Source organism: Cheilinus undulatus, linkage group 5 (assembly GCF_018320785.1).
Source record: "Cheilinus undulatus linkage group 5, ASM1832078v1, whole genome shotgun sequence".
In the NCBI taxonomy this organism is placed as follows: domain Eukaryota; kingdom Metazoa; phylum Chordata; class Actinopteri; order Labriformes; family Labridae; genus Cheilinus; species Cheilinus undulatus.
The window spans coordinates 24,338,138-24,360,809 of record NC_054869.1 but is presented as its reverse complement, the minus strand read 5'-3'; the positions used below and the strand labels follow the sequence as shown (position 1 = coordinate 24,360,809).

General features: G+C 37.3%; 1 protein-coding gene across 1 annotated transcript in view; it reads right to left on the bottom strand.

Annotated features, from left to right (window-relative positions):
- Positions 1-22,672, bottom strand: part of LOC121509581 (protein unc-13 homolog B-like) — a 260,714-nt gene that overhangs the window by 187,889 nt on the left and 50,153 nt on the right. Inside the window, exons 4-9 of the mRNA XM_041787044.1 lie at positions 12,462-12,579; positions 10,107-10,230; positions 8,040-8,113; positions 5,453-5,514; positions 4,804-4,829; positions 3,407-3,620 (exon numbers count right to left, since the gene is read on the bottom strand). Of these exons, the coding sequence (XP_041642978.1) occupies positions 3,407-3,620; positions 4,804-4,829; positions 5,453-5,514; positions 8,040-8,113; positions 10,107-10,230; positions 12,462-12,579 (618 nt within the window). The remainder of the gene's footprint in view (positions 1-3,406; positions 3,621-4,803; positions 4,830-5,452; positions 5,515-8,039; positions 8,114-10,106; positions 10,231-12,461; positions 12,580-22,672) is intronic.

Sequence of the window (22,672 nt, the reverse complement as noted above, 5' to 3'; positions counted from 1 at the left end):
TCAAAGAGAACAATTTGGAAATACCAGAATCTGCCTGTGGTGGCTGAGGTGATGTAGCTGAAGCAGTGGCGTCTCCCTCCGTGGGAGATTTTGATCCTGTGATTGTACTAAATAATGAGCTCATGGCATTCTTCACTCCTGCTATTCCCTGTTCAACAGTGCTGTCCTCCTTTACTTCAGGTTTAACTTCATTGCTGCCTTCCGGTTGCTGAACTTTAGCATCAGTTGGCAGTGCTGGGAGTCTTCTTCTTGTTGGTTTGGACACTGACTCATAGTTGTTTATCTCCTCCTCTTTTACAGCCAGATATTCAGACACTGAGTGCACCAAGTTCTGGAGTTCATCCATTGCATCTACATATTCATCACTTGGCTCCTCGACTGGAGACAACATAAGATCTTGTCCACGTCCTGTTCTCCCTTTATTCGAATAGCCTTGTCCTCCAAAAGCAGACATGTACCTGCCAGGGTAGTAGTAACTTTCATATTCATATCCTGCATCCCCTTCATTGAATGTCAAGTCATCCAGTTCTTCCTCAGATCCAAAGGAATACTGCATTTCATCTGAACCAACTGAACCATATTCCACTCTACCCCTGATCCTAGCAGCCTCTTCCCGAGCAGCCTCCTCCTCACGAAAAGCTGCATAACTTTCAAGTGTGTCCTCTAAGGCGGTTTTAGCCCAGAGTCTGGTCTTGTAGAGAAGACTTTCTCTGTCTGACTGCTGGCGTAGCTGTTTGGCTGAGGGGATCATATCAATTTCAGGAGGAGACGATTCGTCCTCAAAGCTGCCAGCTTCCTTATAAACTAAGCGCACTTCTCCACTCCCAATGCCATGTCTTGATCTGCGTGGCCTGCCAGACACATCCTCCTCTGGGGAAAGTGCATCGCATTCTACTGCTTGATAGAACCTGCTGCCTTTGGACTCACTAGGGTTGTCACTTATGCGGTAGATGATGCTTTTATCTTCATCCTCCCACATTTTCTGCTCAGCATCCAAGTAATCATCCAGGACGCCTGATACAGGCACTTTGTATTTACTCTCCCAATCCTCCACACCCATTCCAGAGTCAACGGGAATTATTCTAACTCCACCCTTACTATTTGAATGCCTTTTTCAAGAAAAGAAAACCACCATGCAGGAAGCAGCAGAAAAAAATGCAAAGAAAAAAGAAAAAAAGCATTAGACATGAATCAAATAAGAAAACAGTGCAATGAAAATGTTTGAGCAAGCAAGGAAATAGAACAGAAAATGAAAAATACAAGTAGAAATGTGGGAAAAAAAATGTTTTGGTTGCTGTGCAAGATTTTACATTTTACTTTTTTCAGAAAATTAGGCTGTGTCTGAAGCTGATGAAGAGCTCCAAAGCAGGGTGCATTAATTTGCTGTTTGTTAAAAATTCAGAAGGCAAATCTATCACTGTTACTGTCAGCTGTAGAAATTTGGAATTCCTGTGGCAACTCAGTTACTTTGTTTAGAAGATTAATATTAAAATCCCTGTAAAGTGAAATCCAACATTTGTGTCTTAACACACTAGATATGTTGGAATAAGGTTGCAGTAAACGTGAAAAAATTGAGATCTACATGTAACTGAATTTTGGATTTAAGGCCTTTGCACACAGAGTCAGTTTTTTTCATCCAAATTCTTTGCACATCAAAACTGGAAATCAATCTCATATTGTTCTAATAATGTTTGCACACTTTATACACTGTAGTTTGGTTTAGTGTATTACGTAAATATCAGCCATGGAAATATAACATAAAGTTTGTAGACTACACACAGGTCATAACAGAGGCTTTATTAAGAGTTGCTCTCCAGCTCTCCAACTAAGCGCAGCGCTATGATGCATGAGCAGGTGCTGTACATAGCTGTCTGTCAGGATGGGTTGATCCAGTAGGATTTTAAAGGAGTGACGGAGCCACAGGTTTGCAATACAAAACAATTTGCCACATTCTACAAATTTTCGCAGTAAAGGCAAATAAAAAAAGCATTGGACTCAGTGTGCAGGCATGATTTTTTTTCATTATGAATCTGAAAAAAACACATCTGAAAATAACGGACCCAGTGCGTAAAGACCTTTGGATCATTAGAACATTGTTCACTTCTTTCCTTGCTTGGTTTAATTTGGACAGGCCAAATACAGCAGCCCACCAGGTCACCAGTCCCCATAGGCAATTACCCCATCCCCCTAATGCTACAACGATATGTAATAAAATCCAAACAGCTCATCTCAATACAATCTCTTGTTAGCCTTCATTGAAAGTTAACCGCCAGCTATGTACTGTGTGTTTGTTTATTATGAGGTAATCTATCAGCCACAGTGGCCTACGGGTTCTTAGAAGTGTCATAACAGACAGATTTGGGCCAGAAAATAGTCAATTTAATCCCCAACTTCTGTCTCTCAGCTCTGACACAAAGCCATGCAGCTGTGCTCTGGCCAGAGGTCACCCCAAGGTCAGGGAAGGCTAATTGCTGGAGCGCTTTTTCATTATTTGCTTGAATCAGATGCAGCAGAAGCAAACATCTTACCTGCTCAAGGTGTTTTTTAATCCATATTTCACTTGTCAATAGGCCTGGATGACTAAAAGAAGCAGACTGTGGCTTTGTCTCTCTCAAAGCAGCAACAGTTCAGTCCCTCCTGTATGTTAGCGTCACATTGCTAAAGTTTAGTAAAGTATCTAACGATAAACCTGCCATGTCTGTCCTAATAAAAGCTTCCAATTCTAATCATCATTGAGGACTTTTATTTTGAGAAGTAGCATCAGGAAATTGAGTGCTTTCAGCAGAAACTTGGCAGAGAAAAATAATTTCACATAACTCTGAAAATGAGATAAAAGGAATACCTGAGGAGTTAAATACAGAATGAGGAGATGTCACTGCCTCATTTTTCATGATTTTGAGTGTAATTTTACAAACCAAGAGATGTTTTTCAGGACTGACATCTGGCCTGGTGGTTCTATTTATTATTATTTACTTATGATATATATAATACTTATTTTAGTATTCATAGCATAGTGGCCTATCATACAACAAACCTAAAATACAGATTTTTTTAGCACTTTACAGGGATTTTAATTTTTTTTCATAATTCTTTGATCTGGTATGAGCCAAAGACTAACAGAATTTACTGAAACCAAACTTATCATGCAATCAGCAACATAATAGCTGTATACTGAATGCTACAGGTGTAGTGTGTAAAAACATACAAAGCATAAAAACATACATCCAGCCTGAAAGAAGACCTTTCATTAAAAATTGGGTTTTTGTTGAAATACATTTTTCAAGAACTTACTCAAAAAATCTACTGATCTGGTTAACTTAACACCTTAAAAGAAAGTGAACACAGTTCATCCTTTAGTGGTACTGTAAAGATCAGAGAAGTGAGTCTGCCATTGCTGTGTGGTTACCTTGGCCCCCTCATTTCTCCATAGTCTAGCTCATAGCTTTGTATTGACTCAGTCTCCCTGGACAGCGTGTGATGTTGAAGCCTGTGTCCAATGGGATACTGGTGTACTGATGAGTTTGTCTGAGGGGTGTTGTGGTAGCGGGGAGGTCTGTTGCCAGTTTCACTGCGGTAGTCACTGTCACGGTCATCCACTGCACTATCATGGTCATCATAAGCTGGGCAAAGACAACACAAACATGTTATGAACAGCCAAACAGGAAAAAATCTGTTTATATTGAATCAATCTACAATTTGGAGTGTTTACAGAAATGATGTAAAACCTCATAGTTTTTTCAGGCTATATTCTTTTTTCATCATAATTTTAATCTAAAGATTTATAATAGATCAAGAATGAGCCAGTTCATTGCTCATAATGACAAGGGAATTTAATGCCATGCCACACTTCCTTTTGTATTGAAGGCGAGACATGATATCCTGGCACAGAGGAGCGGAATTTTTAACTCTTAAAATGGATATAAATAGAAATCAATACATATAAAGGTCAAATCCAAACCAGAGCCATGTATAATTTCAATGTCTTTCAATCAGAAATACTCTGAGAGAGGCATGCTGCATGGTTAGGCTAAAAGGAGAATAGGGTTTCATCAAAAAAAAAATTGAGATTTTTGTGACAAGGATACTAATTTTTCTCCCCAAATTAATGTCCTAATTTTGTTGATTTGGACATTAATTTTTTTATTTATAATTCTATTCCATCTGTAAATTAATTGTTCTAACTTTTTCTGATATCAAGCATGCATGAGTAGTTCATTAAGAATTAGGGGCTCCTTGAGTTTGTTGTTAGCTTTGAATGGTTGAATGAGTTTCTTCAGAGACTTGTCTTGTCTTCTTCAGAGAGTTAAGGGTATTACAGCTTATCTTTCTTGTTCTTGTGCAGGCATTTTCACTTCTGGACTTTTAAAAGTGTGCTGCTTTAATGCAGCTGGCCTTTAAGGGATATTTCTGGAGAGGGTTATTGGAGAGTTCAGATTAATTCTGGGCTGGGGACATGACATTAACAAAAACTATCCTGAATAAAAAGCTCCCTCTTGTGGTAGCAGGAACGCAATACACCAACTATAAATAGGCCTATCACAATGAAAATGACAGAAATTGAAGTAATTGGGCCCATCAAAAAACATCACAAAACAACATCAAATACCACATTATGTGTCAACAAAAGTGGTGCCGACACAGGTTACTTTAAATTTTGATTAGGAGGAATGAGAATGTAATACTTCAAATACAATGAACAGTTGGCATAAACAGATAAACATGCAGTGGAAAAAAAAAACAAACCATGCAGAATTAGTGAAGTGAAAGAAAGTCACAAGGGGTAAAAAACATCGCGATACGTACTCTGCTGGTCACTCCATCCAAAATAACTCCAACTGCCTGGTGGCATGGAGGCAAGTGTTAAAGCGCAAGGAGAAAAGCGAACTTCATTATAGAAAATATAACCAAATACTTTGACTTGTTGATGGCCAGTTGAGTGTGTAACATGTAACAGGACTGAAACACTGAAACACAGGAAGACGGTTGAATTGATGAATATGAACAGAAACTACATGAGGCATTAATAAGGCCACATGAAGTAATAAGATGGATGATCTGACTTTTAATGCAGGACAGAATGAGGCGGACAAAAACCAGCAGTTGCAGGAAAAAAAAGATGTTCCCAGAGATAAATCAGTGCACAGTGGTGCAAACACAGCTCTTAGATAAGATAATTCAGTACTTTTTACAGTGTAAGAAGTAAGTGATAATCAGTGGGGACACATTAACTAAAAGCTGACGATGCAGCAGGGTTAAGTGTATGATCCTGAGCCAAATTCGGCTCATCATTTTGGATCCCTTCTCTTTATGAAAGAAGAGAATATTCATTTTGTTTTAATATAAAAATCACTAACTGGAATGGCACACAAATTACCCACCAGAGAAACAAAAACAGACATGTGAAGAATGCAAAGCATGGCATGAATGTAAGAGCAATAGGTGATTTTTTTACTCACAGCACTGAGAAGGAATTGAAGCCATTCGTCTTCTCTGGACCTCTTCCTGCAGTGGATACTGCCACAAGAGAAACTTGGTTAAATATAGGTATAAAAAAGAACGACAAAGAGTTGTGACAGAGAAGATATGAGGGGGTAAATGGGAGATAACTATATTCAGAATTATTTAAGTTAAAAAGAACATTGCATTTGAAATGTGTTGAATCCCAAACATTTTGGAGAGAAGTGATAAATAAAATAAAGACCAATTTATCTGTAAATGTTCCATTAGAATCTAAAAAAAAAAAAGAATATAAATTTATAGACAGCCATCAGCTGGAGAAATATGTTGCCCCTAATATACAGTAGGTGCTTAGATTAAGACATATGGAAAACAGTATGTTGAAGAGGAAAATATATATCCCAAAGATAAATTGCAGTTTTAAAAAGAAAAATGGAAACCATTTGAGAACTAATGAAAAATGGTGACCTAGGAGAGCTTCGACAGGAGTGACTGAGAATGACATATCTAAAGAAATACAGTGATAAACCCCAGAAATGGCAGAGACAGGATTTTTGTTTATACATCGATATGTATGTGTGTATAAATGCACAGTTATTATCTTGCATGCAAAATAGTATTTTAAAGAAAGTATCTAATGTTATGTCTGAAAGAGGGTGGGTGCTGGATATATTTTTTTTTTCCTGTTTTTTAATGTCAAAAAAGCTAAAATGTACCATCTGTTAATTTATTGTGGTTTATGCTATAAAAAAAACAATAAAAGAAATTGTTTCAAAAAGAAAAAGAACACACACACAAACTTAATACATTTTGGACAAATAACTTCCTTAAGAAAAAAAATTAGCACAAGTTCAGCTTTGGTGAAGACCACACCATGTAATGTGGTGTATTATCCAATAGACGGCAGCAGAGAGCCAACATAAAAAAACAACACCTCAAAGATGAATGTACATTGTGGTTAATTATTTGGTTTAAACTTCATAAATTATCTGATGATTTTCAGGTCCCATAAAACCTGCAGAATAATTTTTTCTTTGTGCTTTCTAAGCTTTTTTCTTCTTGAGGTTGCAGACATGAAAGGGCTTGAAAAAACAATATTTCATAATCAGAACAAACTTTGTAATTTGTAATTTGGAAAAAACAAAATTTATGTCATTTGGTAATCGCAAAATAAACATACATGTGAAAATGATGGTTGATGATGTAACTACTGAGAGAGTTTATGAAAACAAATTCCTTGGAGTTATACTTGACCATCAACTTTGCTGGAAAGCTCATGTAAGATATGCTGGTTCCAAACTGACAAGAACTGTTGAAGTTTTGGGTTGGCCAAGCAACTTCTGAATGAGAATGCATTATTTATCCTGTACTGTTCACTTGTGCTGCCATATTTAATGTTTTGTGTTGAGGTGTGGGGTAACAGCTATTAAAACAGACGATATCCACATCATAAAAATAAAGAGCAATAAGGATCATGCATTAAGCGGGTTATAATGACCACACCAATCAGCTATTTTTAAAGTCAAATATGTTAAAATTTAGGGATCTGGTAAAATTGAAAACTGTACAAATAGTTTATAAAGCAAAAAATAAATTACTACTTGGTAACTAAAATAAATTGTTCTTGGTCAGAGAGAGAGGGTATGAATTAAAGGGGGAGCATAATCTAAAACAATCCAGTGTTCATACTACTCTTAAAAGTATGTGCATTTCTGTCTGTGTGGTGACACTGAAATGGTTTAGAAAAACATATGAAAATGAGTAAAAATGTCAAGCAACTTATGAAAACTTATTAAAAAGCTATTCTTGAAAGGTATGGAATCACAGGAGGAGAGCCAAGTGTTGTCCAAGGGCAGTTCGATTAATCTTCATGAATAATTTATTTTATTTTTAGTATTATTATTATTATTTTTCCTTCTTTCTTTTGGAACAGTTAGACTTGGGGATTGAGATACACATCTGGTATCATGTTTTTCTCTGTTGCCTTTGCTACACTTCAGAGTGAATGGGAGGATGGGTGAGTGAGTGAATCAATGAGGGGGTGGGTGGGTGAGGGGGTTTGGGGTAAATGGTGATATAAGCACATTGTGGTTATTATAAAATGAGAGTAAGTGGGGGTAGGACTCGAAAAGTTTCTGCTTCTTCCTACTCTTTTTGGCGACTCATGAAATGCTTTATTGATTGGTTTTGTGGCATTATGATATTCTACATCCAGGGAATTGAATTATTTTGTTGTTGTTTTTTTGTCAGAAATACATAAAAAAATAAATAAATAAATAAAATAATGCTTCTACTCTTACATGGCAATTTGCATTAGAGAGGGACACAAAAAGTTAATGCATGAAATAAAAGAAACCTTTTTGAGCACAAAAAGTAAATGCTATTATTTTGTAATGCCTATAAAGTATGGTTTCAAATGGATCTTACTAAATGAAGACTTTTCAACTGCATACATTAAAGTTAAGAAATAAAAAGTGTCACAGTGATAACTCCCCTCTTTTTTCAACAATGACATTTCCTTTGAAACTTTTGAAAGAGCTGCGTATGATCTTTAAGAAGCAACTTAGAAAGGAAAAACTTACCTCGTCATGTATCCGCATGGTGTTGATCTGTTCCAGTTTACTGGTCCAGTACTGAGCCTCGTCATCTGGGATGTCTGAAAGGATAGATCAAGGCATGGATGGTAAGATAGAGGAAAAAGTAGCATAAATAATGGAGAAAGAATGATAGAGCTTAACTGAGGCAAAATGCAAGAAGGACTGACGGACTAGAGACACTCATGACTGACTCCACCCCCTGCTCTATCCACTGTCCCCCATCCCCATCCTGTCTTTTTCCACCCATATTATATAATTTCTTATGAGGAGGATTCCTACTTTTTTTGGGGGGGGGGCAGGAGTTTACACATCAGGAGCCTGCATGGTGCTCCCCAAAACCAAATAAAACTAAAGTCAAAGGAAAGATAGGAAGGATTAAAAGGCAAGAGACTCAACAGCTGCATAATTTATATATATTTATTTGCTCTTTACGTAATATATGATTAAACAAAAAATCAGTGTGATAGAAACCAAAAACTCTGGTGATAGATGAAATACTCAATGGCTGATGTTTTTCTTTTTTCTTTCTTTTTTCTTTTTTTTTTTTTTGTGTGACCGTGAGAATGAAGTACAAACAAGTCTTGGTAAGAAACGGGGAGTAAAAAATAAGATTAATAATATTTTTTTTCTGCTCATAGTTCTTTGCTTGCACTGCCGTTCTAAAACAGAAATTCTGTTATGTTTATGTTTGATATAAAACCACCCATCCTTTGAACAACTTTAATCCTTAAGATGCCCTAAAAAAAATTATTCACAAGCAAGATTTGAGAGATGTGAGGTGTATATGATTTAAAAGAAAATTTTAAAGCCATATAAATAAAGATAATGGTGTGCTGGAAATTTATCACAGTTAACTTAAAAAACTGAAAGTTCTAAATTATCATTTAAACAGGCTTTGGTTAATGTGTTAGTGTTTTTTCCTAGAATGAGTCATTGCGGTTGAGTGATGACTGAAAAATAACTCATTATCGATCCGTACGTTCGTTGCAAGCTGAATGTCAATTATCTTAACTTTTTTGCCAGAGCTTGCTAACACAGGGCAGCTTCTATCTTATCTCCATCTTCAGGTGCTGGCCTCTGTGTCAAAAAGAGCAGACCATCAGGTTTAGGGAGGACTGTGACTCCTGCAGGGCAGAGTCATGAAACAGCAGCTTAAGAGCATGCTGGGAAACACAACTTTAGAAAAATGTTACTTTTAGTGCTAAGAAGTAGAGAAAATAGTGGTATAGAGTGCCGTAAAAATGTCAGATATATTTATAACAAAAAGTTGCCTTAGATCCTTAGATCCTTGGCTCCCAGCCTGGGTTCTGGAAAACCCTTAGGGGGGTGCCAGAGATCTCAGGGGGTGCGAGGCTCTGTCTGTCCTGAAGTTGTTAAATTAGATTTTCACATATTAACAGAAATCTTTGTATAACATAAATAAGTCATACAATGGTTTGGGGGTAAAATAATTTGAGTTTAGGGCCACTTTGTTTGGATTTACACAAAAAATAATTACAATTTATGTTGATTTTGGCCTCAAAGTATCACTATTTTTTCCATGTCAGACCTGGGGGGGCTTACGTTTTCTTAGATACAAGTAGGAGGGGCTAAAGGAAAAAAGCCTGGGAACCTCTGCCTTAGATGAAACTCTAAATAAATCTCCATTAACCCTGTCATAAGAACGGATATTGTATCAGGGATGTCACAGTACAGCTCATGGGGAAAAAATGATGACAGGTTCCCAACCCACCAGTTGAGAACCAGTGTACTTTAGTTTTGTTCTCCCCCTTTTTTAAAGACGTTCTTTTACACTTTCAGTCATATCTGTATGAAATTAGTTTAATGGATTACAGCCCACAAGTACTTGACTTGTTGGTGCCTTTAGCAAGTGCATCTCAAAAATTTAGAATATCATGGAAAAGGTTTATTTTCCCCAGTGATTTAATTCAAGAAGTGAAACGTCCATATATTCTAGATTCATCTCATACAAAGCAAAAAATTTCAGAACTTTTATCAACTAGTTTAATGGCAATTCTAGAAATGATTGTGTGTTTTTGAACAAAAACCTACCAAAGGGCAGCTCAAAGCGAGTGTCCAGCAGCACTTGGTGAGGCGTTGGGTTTGTGGTTCCACATATCTCATCCTCCCTCATTAACACCTCAGAGTCCAGAGATGTCCACTTCCCTGGTCCCTCCTGAAAAAAGACACAATGAGAGAAAAATGGAAAAAAAAAAAATTGAATCATTTCCTCATTAAGAATCAGAGCATCTCCATGGTAATTGAGGGCGCTGCAGGGGTGAGTGGGGAGGTCACTGTATAAACGATGCTGAAGATGAAAGGCTGAAGAGAGGAGGGTAGAATAAGGGTGAGCATTTTCTGCACCTTAAACCAAGGGAAAAAGCAAGCTTTGAGGGCTGCATTATTAATGACTACATGAGTGATGCTGCTTTGCTTTCAAACTCTGCAGAAGAGTCATGAGGCCTTAGGCGAGACAGGTTCACCTGCAGTGCTAAAATCAGTTAGCCATTTATGCCATAAGTGGCAACCTGTGAGAGAGCTGCTGAAGACTAGACTCATGGGTAAAGAAGGGTTTTTAATGACTAAGCAGTGGAGGGTGGAACATGTCTCTATTCTGAGGGGGCTTATCCCATTTATTTTATTTTGCTGAATCCAATACGCCATCTCTCCCATCTATTGTTAAAGAGCAGTAATTTCTTAGTTAGAAGTGACATATAGTTTTAAAAGGAGAACTGCAGAGTGTGCGATATCTGCCACAAAACCTATGACATCATAGCAGTTTTGATCTAATATAAAGGCATTTTAAAAGAAACTGCAAGTAAAAAGAGAAAATTTTATGAGATTTATGTCCTTCATTAGGAAGACAGAATCTCAACAGAAATCGATCAGATCAGCTCTTGTTTAAGAAAGGAAATACTGAATGTGTTGGCTAGCTATACAATCCATGGCTTAGCATTATCTTAGATAGTAAAGCTAATACTACACTGTTGTGTTTGCTGTTTTTAATCCTGCCTGTTTTCTATCAGTCATAGCTGTTCATGCTCATTTTTCACAGAATGCTATCATCATCAATAAAGTTATAGCAATTTCCAACAAAATGGGAGATATGTCTATGGCCACAACTGCATTTGGTGTTTAGTTGTTTCTCTGTCCCTTTCCTCTTCTTGCTTCTCTCCAGCCATACCCCTCCTCCTAGCCCTTTCCAACCCCTGCATAGCTTCAGCAGAGAGCTGTCAACATGAGTCTGGTCTGCTTGACAGTCCCGCCCTAAAGCTAGGGAAGGTTTATGTCCACACTGTAACAGGGCTTAGGTGGGTGGGTGGGTAGGTAGGTAGGTAGGTAGGTTGGAATGTAGGTAGGTAGGTAGGTAGGTAGGTAGGCAGTCAGGTAGCTAGGTAGGATAGTGAATAGATGGGTAGGCTTAGCTTGTACCCTGGTCTATTTAATGTTACAACAGACCAATATTGGTCTGCAGTATCATTCTCCATACTGGCCTTTAACATGCCACTATCTTTATTTGAATCATTTTAATGATTCATATTTTATCTTAGAGCATAAAAACACCTAGAAAAGATTCAAGATATTTTTAGAAAAAAAAGTGTTTCAAGTCTTGAAGGTGAATCGAGCCGTTGGGTTCCAGAAGATGGTTATTTAACAATGACTCTGGTTCTACTCAAAATTTTAGCCAGATGCAAATATGTTTTTCATGGTGGAATAATAATCTGTCTCTCTAAATCATATTGCAGAGAGTATGACATAGACATGCTCTTTATTTAAAGTGCTGTGCACCATCTTGTTGATATTTTCTATTACACATTTGAATATTGAGTGATGTTGACATAGAATCTGAAATCTGAGAACTGCTCATTAACTTTATGTTTTCTATTATTAAAATAAAACAATACTGATGCAGCCATTTGTGCAATGACACAGTTATTCACTGCTGTCATCTTTATCTTGTTTAGCCTGACCATCAAATAATTGGCCTTAGCCCTAACCCTCAATTCAAAAGAGAATTGGGATACCCCTGGACATGAACACGCAAAAGCTAGGGGAAGGGCTAGGATAAGGGATAAGGGGTAGAAATGGGATTGACCCTTATTTCTCTATAGAAATAAGAACTGAGAGGTTTTACCCATGAAGGAATGATTATACCCCATTTGAGCATGTGTTGTTAAGACAAAGGAAAAATATGACTCATAATGTGTCTTGCTGATAGACACATTTATATGATATAAAATTGGTTATACAGTATAGCTGTTAACCACAGAGGCCTAAGCATGAGATCATTTTAACTCATGTAAATTCCTGGATCAAAAACTAATTTCTTTGCAAAAATCTTGTCTCTCCATCTAACATTGCCATTGCACTGATGTGTATAAGATTGACATGACAGGAGTGTGTTACCTTGTCAGACTGCTGAATTGTGTCCAGAGGTATCAGTGCAGTGCCGATCATGGTGTCCCAGATCAAACCTTTATTCCACAGCTCCACCACCAAACCAGACTCCAGGTGACTGATCTCACTGCAGATACACAAAAATACACATGTGAATGAAGAAGAAAAGCCAATGTGGAAATGTCTTCAACCTGCACTCCTCCTGATTAGCAGCAGAGGGCGACTGCACTGACTACACAATAAGTATAGCCCTTTTCAGATAAGCACTCTTGAAATTTTCTTTAAAATTGAGGAAGATTTGCATTTAAAAGTGTTATTTTGCCCTCAATTACTGTATAGTAGCTTGTTCAAACACATGAAGTCAGCAGCATGCTTGTAGCTTGTGTATGCATTTAACCATTTGTGTGTTTGTTTCTTGAAAAGGGTATTTTTCACTCATTTATGCAGGTTTGCTGGTGAAAATCCTTCTCAGTCCCTTGTGAATTAGGACCTCAGTGTTTGTGCAGTTATGTTTGTTATCATCCCACAAGCTTACTTACCACATTTTCTTTGTAAAGGCTACTCTAAACACTAAATCATGTGGCAGCTGTTAAGTGCAAACAAAACAAAATAAGGTTAGTGAAGTGGTGAGTTTTCACTCAAAGAAATACAGCTGAAATATGACAGCCATCAATTTATGACAGATCAGTCTGAAGAGCTGACAGCAACTGAGTTGTCTCTCCTCCTCATCTACATATTCGCATTCACAGATCCATTCATATTCATACTCCACACTTTAACTGTCAGTCATCTCTGATCACACTTCACAGCTGACATGATGGAGTAAAGAGGGTGTGTATGTGTGTGTTTGTCTGCATGCGTGAATGATGAATTGTGTATTTGTGTGGCTGCTTGACTCACAAAGAAGATGTAATGAGCTGAGTCAAAATGATGATGCTCTTACATGCTAGCATGATCACCAATAACCATCTTGGCTCATGTGTTTACATTTCTACATGCTTGTTTTGCTGTAGAGCCTTTGACATGAATTTATAACTGTGCTTAGTCAATGTAACAGATAAATATTGTCATTATAAATTTATTTTTATCGAGTTGGCCATTTTCCACAACATCACGCTCAGTATCTTAAGTAAAAATAGCAGTCAAACTTTGATTAGAATCACCAATTGTCTGTTGGGTGTCTGCTTTGAAAAAATAAGTAGAAGAAGAAAACTGCCATCACTTCCTGTTAGTGAAAAACAGCAGTGTGCGATCTGAGACAATACTAACTCACTGTGATTAAGGGCTCTGTACTGAATTTAAGTGTACTGTATTACAGTATACTAACAAAAGTATGCTAATAAGACACACCACATGTATTGTTCTATAGGGCCAATACTTGAAGTGGATCTATTTAGCTCAGTTCTGTGCTACAATCTCAAAGTTTTTTCCTTGCTTTTCTTTCAGCCTCTTCTTCAGAATAAAGTACTGATATGTTCTCAGAGGTTGGACAACTAATATGTTGCCGATAACAGCATGCCAGACCACTGGAGTGGTTGATCTGAGAATCTCATATTGTCCTGATGGGTCAAAAATGTTTCAATAAATGTATTGCATAGGATGACATTTCATTTCTTTTTGTAGGCATAAAGGATGAGAACAGCCTGTACTGAAGGAGCGTGTTCTGGTTAAACTGAGGCGCTTTAGGGAGCTCATGTCCCAAAATGTGGATTTCTCCTGGATCAACTGGCTAAGAGGAGAAAAATGTAACAAAATAAAAAATAACAGATGGTCCCTGTGATGTAGTCTTGTTTTAATTCATTAGATTTTCTTTTAAATAGAAGCCACAAGACATAAAAATAAAGGGGATTACAAAAAGGTCCATACAAGCAGTCTGACTCCAACCTCCCTCCAAGTCACTAAGCAGCCTTGTGCATGTGTGTGTGTTTGTGTGTAAGAGAGAGAAAGAGAGAGAGATCTTTACATGTGACTCTGACATCTGCCCTCCATCAAAGCCCATCCATTATTGAGGGAATGGTTTGTGTTAAAACAGCGAATGACATGGTGTATTTTTATCACACAAGCACACACTCAGCAATCTAGTGTTGAATAGCAAAGACAAACCTAGAAAAAAGAATAAGAGGAGGAGAAAGTAAAGCATGTGGAGACGCTGAGGCTTGGCAGAAATGATAGATTCTGGGTATCTTAAGAAACAACAGGTACACTTAAGTCATTTTACATGACCTTTAAGCTTCAAACTTGTTTCAAAAATATGTTTTCTAAAGGTACAATATGTGACTTTGAAGTGGTAGATGTCACACTTTAGCATGATTATTCAGTGCTGCACTTCTAATCGTCATATCCTCATTTCATATTTTTTATAGAATCAATTTAAAATATTAATCAAATTATCCAGTGCAAGATTGAGGAATTGATTCAGATTCAGGAGAGAAAACAAAAATACCGCAATAACCTCAAAGACAAAAATTCAGTCAGACCTCCAAGCATTGAATATGCTTTTGTACAATAACTGATGTCCATAAAAGAAGCACCAGAAAAGCCACACACACAGTAAGATAACAGCATGGTTGTACTGATTCAATCAAGCCACTGTTGTTTTTTAAGTGTTTGCTGAAATCACCACCTGTTAATTCACAGGACATCCACTATACAGTATGTCCTTAAAAGTTTAAACCAGGACGTCCTGGTGGCCCAGGGGTTAATGCTACAAAGACATGCAAAATCCCAGCTTCTCATCCCACCTAATTCCCTTGTTTTTCTATTTCCCTCTTCTCTCTCATTGTACCTTTCTTGCTCTCCTCTACTGTTTCTAATATCTGATTGCAATGATTTTTTCTATAGCAAAACATTAATCTGAGTAATTCACATGCAAAAAAATTGTTATCCCGTTGCAACAGTTGAGCAAAAAATTTGGGTTGTGCAATATTGGATTTTTGCAAATATCTGATATGGCAACATTTACAAAATTTTAGCCGATGGCGATACTTAAATGGAATTCCAACCTTAGACTTCCATCCCTAAAACACATGATTTAAAGGGATACTTCAACATTTTGGCAAATTCACCCATTGCCATAATTCCTATAGTCTTTGTAAAAGGTTTGTTACCTTTAGTTGTCGGTGCAAGCTATTTTTAGATCGGCGCTGCCGAGTTCGGAGCTGCTGTGCCAACTCAATGTAAGCAGACGGTATTCCGGCTTTCCCTCATCAAACTCATCAAATACACAATCCAACAACTCCAAAACGCTCACGTGGACAAGTTGTGACCTCCACATTCACCACACTATGAAATAATCATGGAACATTATGATACAGAGATGTTTTAAAGCTAAATGCAAAGCAGGAACTACAGACCAGACATGGCTGCTGCACTGTGTCACTCCACCCAGTGGTTTACACAAGAAATAGTTCCGAGTATTTGCTTCATGTGTCATAATGTTACATAGTTATACATTATTATTTCATAGTGTGGTGAATGTACAGGACACCACTTGTCCACGTGAGCGTTTTGGAGTTGTTGGATTGTGTATTTGATGAGTTTGATGAGGGAAAGCCAGAATACCGTCTGCTTACATTGAGTTGGCACAGCAGCTCCGAACTCGGCAGCGCCGATCTAAAAATAGCTTGCACCGACAACTAAAGATAACAAACCTATTAGTAAGACTATAGGAATTATGGCAATGGGCGAATTTGCCAAAATTTTGAAGTATCCCTTTAAAGTTTGAGAGTGTACATACTGACACATTTCAATCCTACAAGCACACTTTAAAGTGTAAGAGGGAAAGATAATGAAAGACAAGTCTTCAGCTGATGTAAGTCTGTTGGGCCAGACTAATACTCTACGAACATATTTGTTTGTTTGACCAACTTATGTCCATTTTAAAGCTGATATGTACAGGTTGTTCCAGCTAAAGTATTGGCTGTAAATACTGGCAGAAATCTGCCGACACCAGTGATTCACTTTTAAAGCTAATATCTGTTGATACTGATAACATACTGACAATATTGTGCATCCCTACAAAAATGTTTTTAAAAACCATTTTACCATCTTCTCACTGGTATGTCTTCTGTAAAAGTAGAATAAAATTACCTGCCTTTGATACTAGGGAAAGATTAGTGAAAGTTTTGTACTTTATCCTCAATGAACTTGAATATAATTCTATGAATTTAATAACTAACAAAGAGAGGAATTATTTAAATGATTTTGACAAAAGAAATAAGGGTAAAATCAGGGTGAAAATCATAACTACAATAAATGTCAAACTGTTTTAACTTATTCTTCTTAAATATTGACTCAGACATTGTTAGACTTACCAGCAGACATTGAGGTCTTTGTTTAAACAGAGAATCTGTTTTTTTGCTAGCAGCTGCAGGACTCACAAACCAGTCATTTTTAATGATAGACAGAAAGAAAACTGACCTAAAACAATTCAGACTGACAGCCATTTTTACAGACAAACCACTTAGTTAGCTTTTAGTGTTCAAACCTTCAATGAAATAGTTGAAAGCTCCAATCTGTGCTATTTATTTCACAATGTGTTACAAATAAATGTGAAACTTTCTGAGATACATTCAAAGGAAATACCACAAATCTCTATCACCAGCTGTAACATGGCCATGAAGAACTATACAAAACACTGAAAACCATTAAAACTACAAAACCAAAAACATCAGGTTACAGGCAGTCCAAAAACTTTAGCAACAAAATAGAAAAAATAACAATCCAGAGGAGTAACAGAGGTCGTCACATGTTATCGGGTAATGATAAGATGCTAATAAATACATAACAAAAAATGATTTTGTGATCTGAGTCTGACTCTAATCAGAAGGTTGATTTAGTTTATTTGTTGTTTTCTATTTAAAGGTCTTTTACAGAGTGTCCCTCCCCTTTCATTTATTAATATTATCATGTATTTATTTCACTCTTTAAACCCTGGGCACAATTGTTCCCTTGGACAAGAACAACCAAATGTGTTTTTTAGTTTCAGTTCTATTGCAACCTACAAGGTTCATAAAATCCTCAAACTTCTGGTCACATCTAAAGCTTTTTAAAATTATCTGATGATCTTATTGCCCCATTTCTGACACATATCTTTTAATCTTTCTCTCACTGCAAATGTTATTCCTCACATCTGGAAAGCAGCCTTTGTTCAACATTATCATGGCAACTGACGTAGATGTAACCAAAACTGTACCAACACGCAACAGGTTTTGAGCATCAAGCTTCTCTGCAGCGGATTCACACGAGATGAGATTTTACGAGAATTGCAAGGCCTATGCCCAAAACTCCCTTTAATGGAAATGCATTCAAAGCGCAATTGTACTTAATTGAAATTTAAGAAATATCGCTTTCATTTTGTGAAAAACTGTAATGGAAACCCAGTTAATGTAAGGTCTGATGAAGAAAGGCTTACAGAGCTCATATGCACACTTCTCATTCACTTGTTTGTTCATCAGAAGTAATACTGACATCACAATGTTAACTATGCTATCACATATCGCATATTTTCCTCATATTATTGTACTGTGACAGAGAAGAGCCAGCTGCTATAGAACTCAGTGTAATAGCATTATTTGTATTAGTACTGTGCCCTACATTGTAGGAGATCTTTGAACTGTGTCAGCGAGGCTGATGCAGACAGAAAGAAAGTGAAGTGACAGAGAGCTGCTGATCTCTAACATGATACTGTAAATCAGGTCAAAAGATTTAGACCTTTACTGACATGACCACTGCTGAGAAGGAAGAGAGGGCGAGGAAAAGAGTCAACAAAAAAGACAAGATAAGGCATCTCACCAGCCTTGGAAGACTTGATGAAAGCATGTGGCGTAAGAAAAAGAAGAAAAGAGAGGAAAGAAGCCCACCAGAGACAGAGAAAGGCTGAATCAGAGGATGTCAAAGCGGAGACGAGCACGTGAGGCCCAGTGACCCTGACTGTAGAGGGATCAACATCCAACTGCTTATCCCCTTATCCCACTAGCAAACCAACCCACCAATCAGCCGTCACACACACACAGACACACACAAAACACAACAGCAGGTGTGCAGTGACAAGATATTTATCAAACAATCAGCTTGAAATAGACAAGATTATGAAGCAACAGGGGATTAAACAGCAGACTTACAAGAAAAATGGTCTAGATTTCATCAACCAGAATAAAGACTGGAGAAAATATTCATAACTTTGCATAATAAATCAAGGCAATTAAAAAAAATGCTGCCAGAGACAGACAATGAATGGTAAAAATCATATATGTAAATATGTAAAACCTGTAATCTCTGTGAATTGGATATGATTGTAATATGAAACCATCTACATGATATACGTTTCTGTTTGGGTTTGTGTAAACATATAAACTTTAACGTGTTTTTTCCTGAGAGAAAAAACGGAGCAAGCCCCTCCTCCGCAAACTAGTTCCAATTGTTCTTTAATTCTACTAAACATATAACCTTGCAAAGCAGATGGATAAGCCCATTTTCTTGTTTTTCACTGGTGAATCCATCTTGCAAAGCTCCCATCTGAACCATTTGGGCCCAGTTAGAAAGTGACAGGACCAATCTGCGACAAGGGGCAGTACGTTCAGGCCCAGCAGGGTCGTGACATAAACAAGCAGCAGCAAGAGCTGGTGCAGTTATGGAGGAAGAGATTAGCGTGGATGCTGCTAAAGCACCAGTTTTATCAGAACTTGACGACATTTCTTTGTTAAAAGAAGAACAAAGAACAGCAGTGAGTTGTTTTCTTTTCAGAAACAACACAAGTTGAGTACTGAGATGTCTGTAGTGGCCATGTTTCACGTTATTTTTCAGTAGCTGCGCAGCTCAATAGCAGCTTGATAGCGGCTACGTCACGTGTTTTGTTGTTCTGACTGGCCCGTAGAGATGTGACAGACAGAACGTTCAGCCAATCACCCTCCGAGTTTTTTTTCAAAGCCCCTCTCTTTTCTCAAACGTTTCCTATTGAAGCTTTCCCAGATGGATGTGTGAAACAAATCCATCTGGCATGTCAGGTTACTAAAAATATGGATTAGCAGTGATCATTTTCTTGACCACAATCGAGGTGTGGAAATTGAATTGTACCTGAAAGTGATGTTATGTAACAAATGCTTTTCCAAATAAACAAAAAAAAAATCAATCAATCAATCAATCAATGAAATAAAATAAATACTTTTTTAAAGAGCCATGTTACCATCTTTCCACGGGTATATCTTTTATAAAAAAAGATAAATTTTGCCTCCACTTGAATATTATTTTATGAATTTCATACTGCCTTAATACCTGTTCAGAGAGACTGACCAACCTTCTAGTCTTAGAGCTAATATTGTGAAACAGAGTACCATAAATGTAACTTGATGTTTGAAGTAGTGATGCACCTCTTAGCACTGAGGCTGCTTCCTCTTCTTCTCTGGTGCTTAACAGCGGGTCACGTACCACGGCACCACCTACTGTTTCAGAATGTGTAGTCTTGTGAGAAAGAAAACAAACACCTTTATTATCGGTGGATTTTATTGGCCCTTAATTTATCGGTACTGATAATTATCATGCACCCCTAGTTTGAAGCTTCATATCCTAAAATATCATTGTAAATGTCAGGGGGAAATGAGAAAGCAAGATATTCTCCCTTTCTTAAATAAATACAGTCTGTTTGCTTTTAGGAAATTAAAAGATTTTTTTCATTAAATTTTTACTGTTTCTAAAAACCCTTTTTAAATAATCCAGAGCACAATGAGAGTTAAAGTGCCTCATTTTGTGTGTTTTTAATCTACAGTGTTACTCGATGGAACAACAAGGGTTTTATAAAGGTGAAGAGCCAGCTGTTGACAGTCAGGAGGAAAGAGTGTGTTCTCAACAGAGAGAGACTGAGATTGAGTGCAGCCAGCCATCCTGTCACTGTTTTTTATTTTTATTTTTGGTTCCTGGCTGTAAATGGGTTGCAGGATGGTTGAACACCACATTTCACTCTCCATTCACCTCTGTCCATCTCCAGCTTTCTTTTTAATCTGCAGCTTGTTCTGCCAGGACAGAATGTCATCATGACACAGTGCTGCTCTAATCCTACAGCAAGAAGCATTGACTTTACTGACACAAACTATATGCAGCATGATATGCACACGGTATCTTGATGCATGCACATATGGTTTCTGTTAGGAGTGGTGACACTTGTCCGTCAGGTCAGCTGCACATCCCTACCCCTACTTTCAATACTGCTTTTCAAATTCTGACATTACAATTAGGGTAACTGGTAGCACAAACCATCACATAAATTAAAATTTGTCATTTTATCTTTTTTCTGTTACTCAATATCTACATACTAACAACACATGCAAACATATTTCATAAAAGCACACTCTTGAGTTGCTCCTATGTCTCACTCCTCTTGTTAAATAAAATAAAACTTAATGAAACTTCCTTTTCACGTTAAACCTCCCCCCATGATGTGAAACCCTGCAAATGAAGCAACTCAGCATAAGAGGCCTTGGGATTTTTACACATGTAAATGTCCCTCAATCACTCAAATTCTATCAGATTTAATTTTATGTCAGTTTTATGTCGCTCTTTCAACAGAATCAGATTCTTGTTATAGAAGATGAAAAATGGCACAAGTATTTTCTTCCGCAGAGAAAAAAACTTTGAAGTGTTACTTTTTCTTTAAAGCCATCATTTGCCAGGGAGGCATGATGGAAGTGAAACGCACAGCGTGATTGGATGTGATGGAGGGTAATAGCAGAGATTAGCACAGAGGCGGCTCTTATGTAATCATGTTGATCTACAGTCAGTCCGTCCAATCCCTCTAATCAAAGTCTGTCAGAGGGATATATGTGTCTCATGGACTAAATAATAGCATAACACACAAGTCCATGTGTGGATGTGTGTGCTCGTGTTAGGCAGAAATTGACAGAAAACAAGAGAGCCTGGATTTTCCTTGTGTCTTTACCTATATTAAATTGGCTCCTCATCCTTTAACTGACATCTTTAAGATTATAATAAATTTCGATACTACTGTGATTGAATGTGCTTTATATCTACAAAGGTTCTGTACATGCAGGGAGGGCTGATTTAAACAGGGTTAAGAGCTCATTTTCTTATACAAAGATAAGAAAATTATTCATTCAGCCCTGCACTCTTTCCTTAATCCCACTTACGCTGGATTTCTGACCATTACCACCCACTTACACAGTGTGCGCCATCCACTCCCACCTGTATCCACAACAGGTGTGTCGAATCCTGCCCGCATCCCACACAGATTCTGACAATCCATAATAAATATTCAGAATAACTGACAGTGCATTTAATGACAGGAATGTTAATATCAATGTGTTCACTTAAGTAGGACCTTGACAAAGTTTCCTCCCTGAATAAAGGAAAACTCTGAAAAAAACAACCACTCACATCTCTGTCATGTGTAATGGTGCCACACATTGATAAAAAAAAACAGCTGAGAGCCTCAGACTGATTTAACACCTGGTTATTGCCTTGTAATAGTAATGTCAAAGTGATATTTACCAACCTTATTTACACATCATCAATCATTATTCATTTTTCAGTCAGAGGTATTTCTTGATCTCTGGAAAGTTTATTCTTCATAAAAACACTTCTGCACTTCCATTAGATCTCCCAGACAGTACAGTAATCTTTACTTTATTTACGCCATGCTCTTACCAACCTCGTCATTAGACGCTTAATGTGATAAGACCAATTTGCAATTTGACCCCAAATCACTGCATAATGGCTCAGCATCTCCGCGCGCTGGTGCGTATGTGCGGTGATTGGTCTACAACATAATAAGAGGAGTATTAAAGTTGTGCCTTTTGACATATTTACAAAGTTTTAGAGCGAGCACTTTATTGTGGAGCTTTAACATCACGTCGTTTGACTACACTGAGAAAGAGAGATATTCAAACATGATTACGCCACACCTTTACCAGCAACTACAACTAAAACAGCAAATAAACCATGATTTCTAACACCGACATGTGACATATCTGCTGTGTTATTTATTTTAATATGAGCATGGAGAAGTGCTTTAAAGAGAGCTTACTTTAATTAGGGATCATGGAGCAGGTGTATCATCGTATCTACTTGCCAAATATGTTTCCTTGTGGGTGTATTTCAACAAAGTCCAGTAGTTTTCCAGCTCTGTCACTCTCTCAGTTATAAAGAAAAAACAGAGTTATGAGTCCGGTGTAGTTTCTGTCTTTTAGAGCAATGTCTCCTCTTTGGCTTTA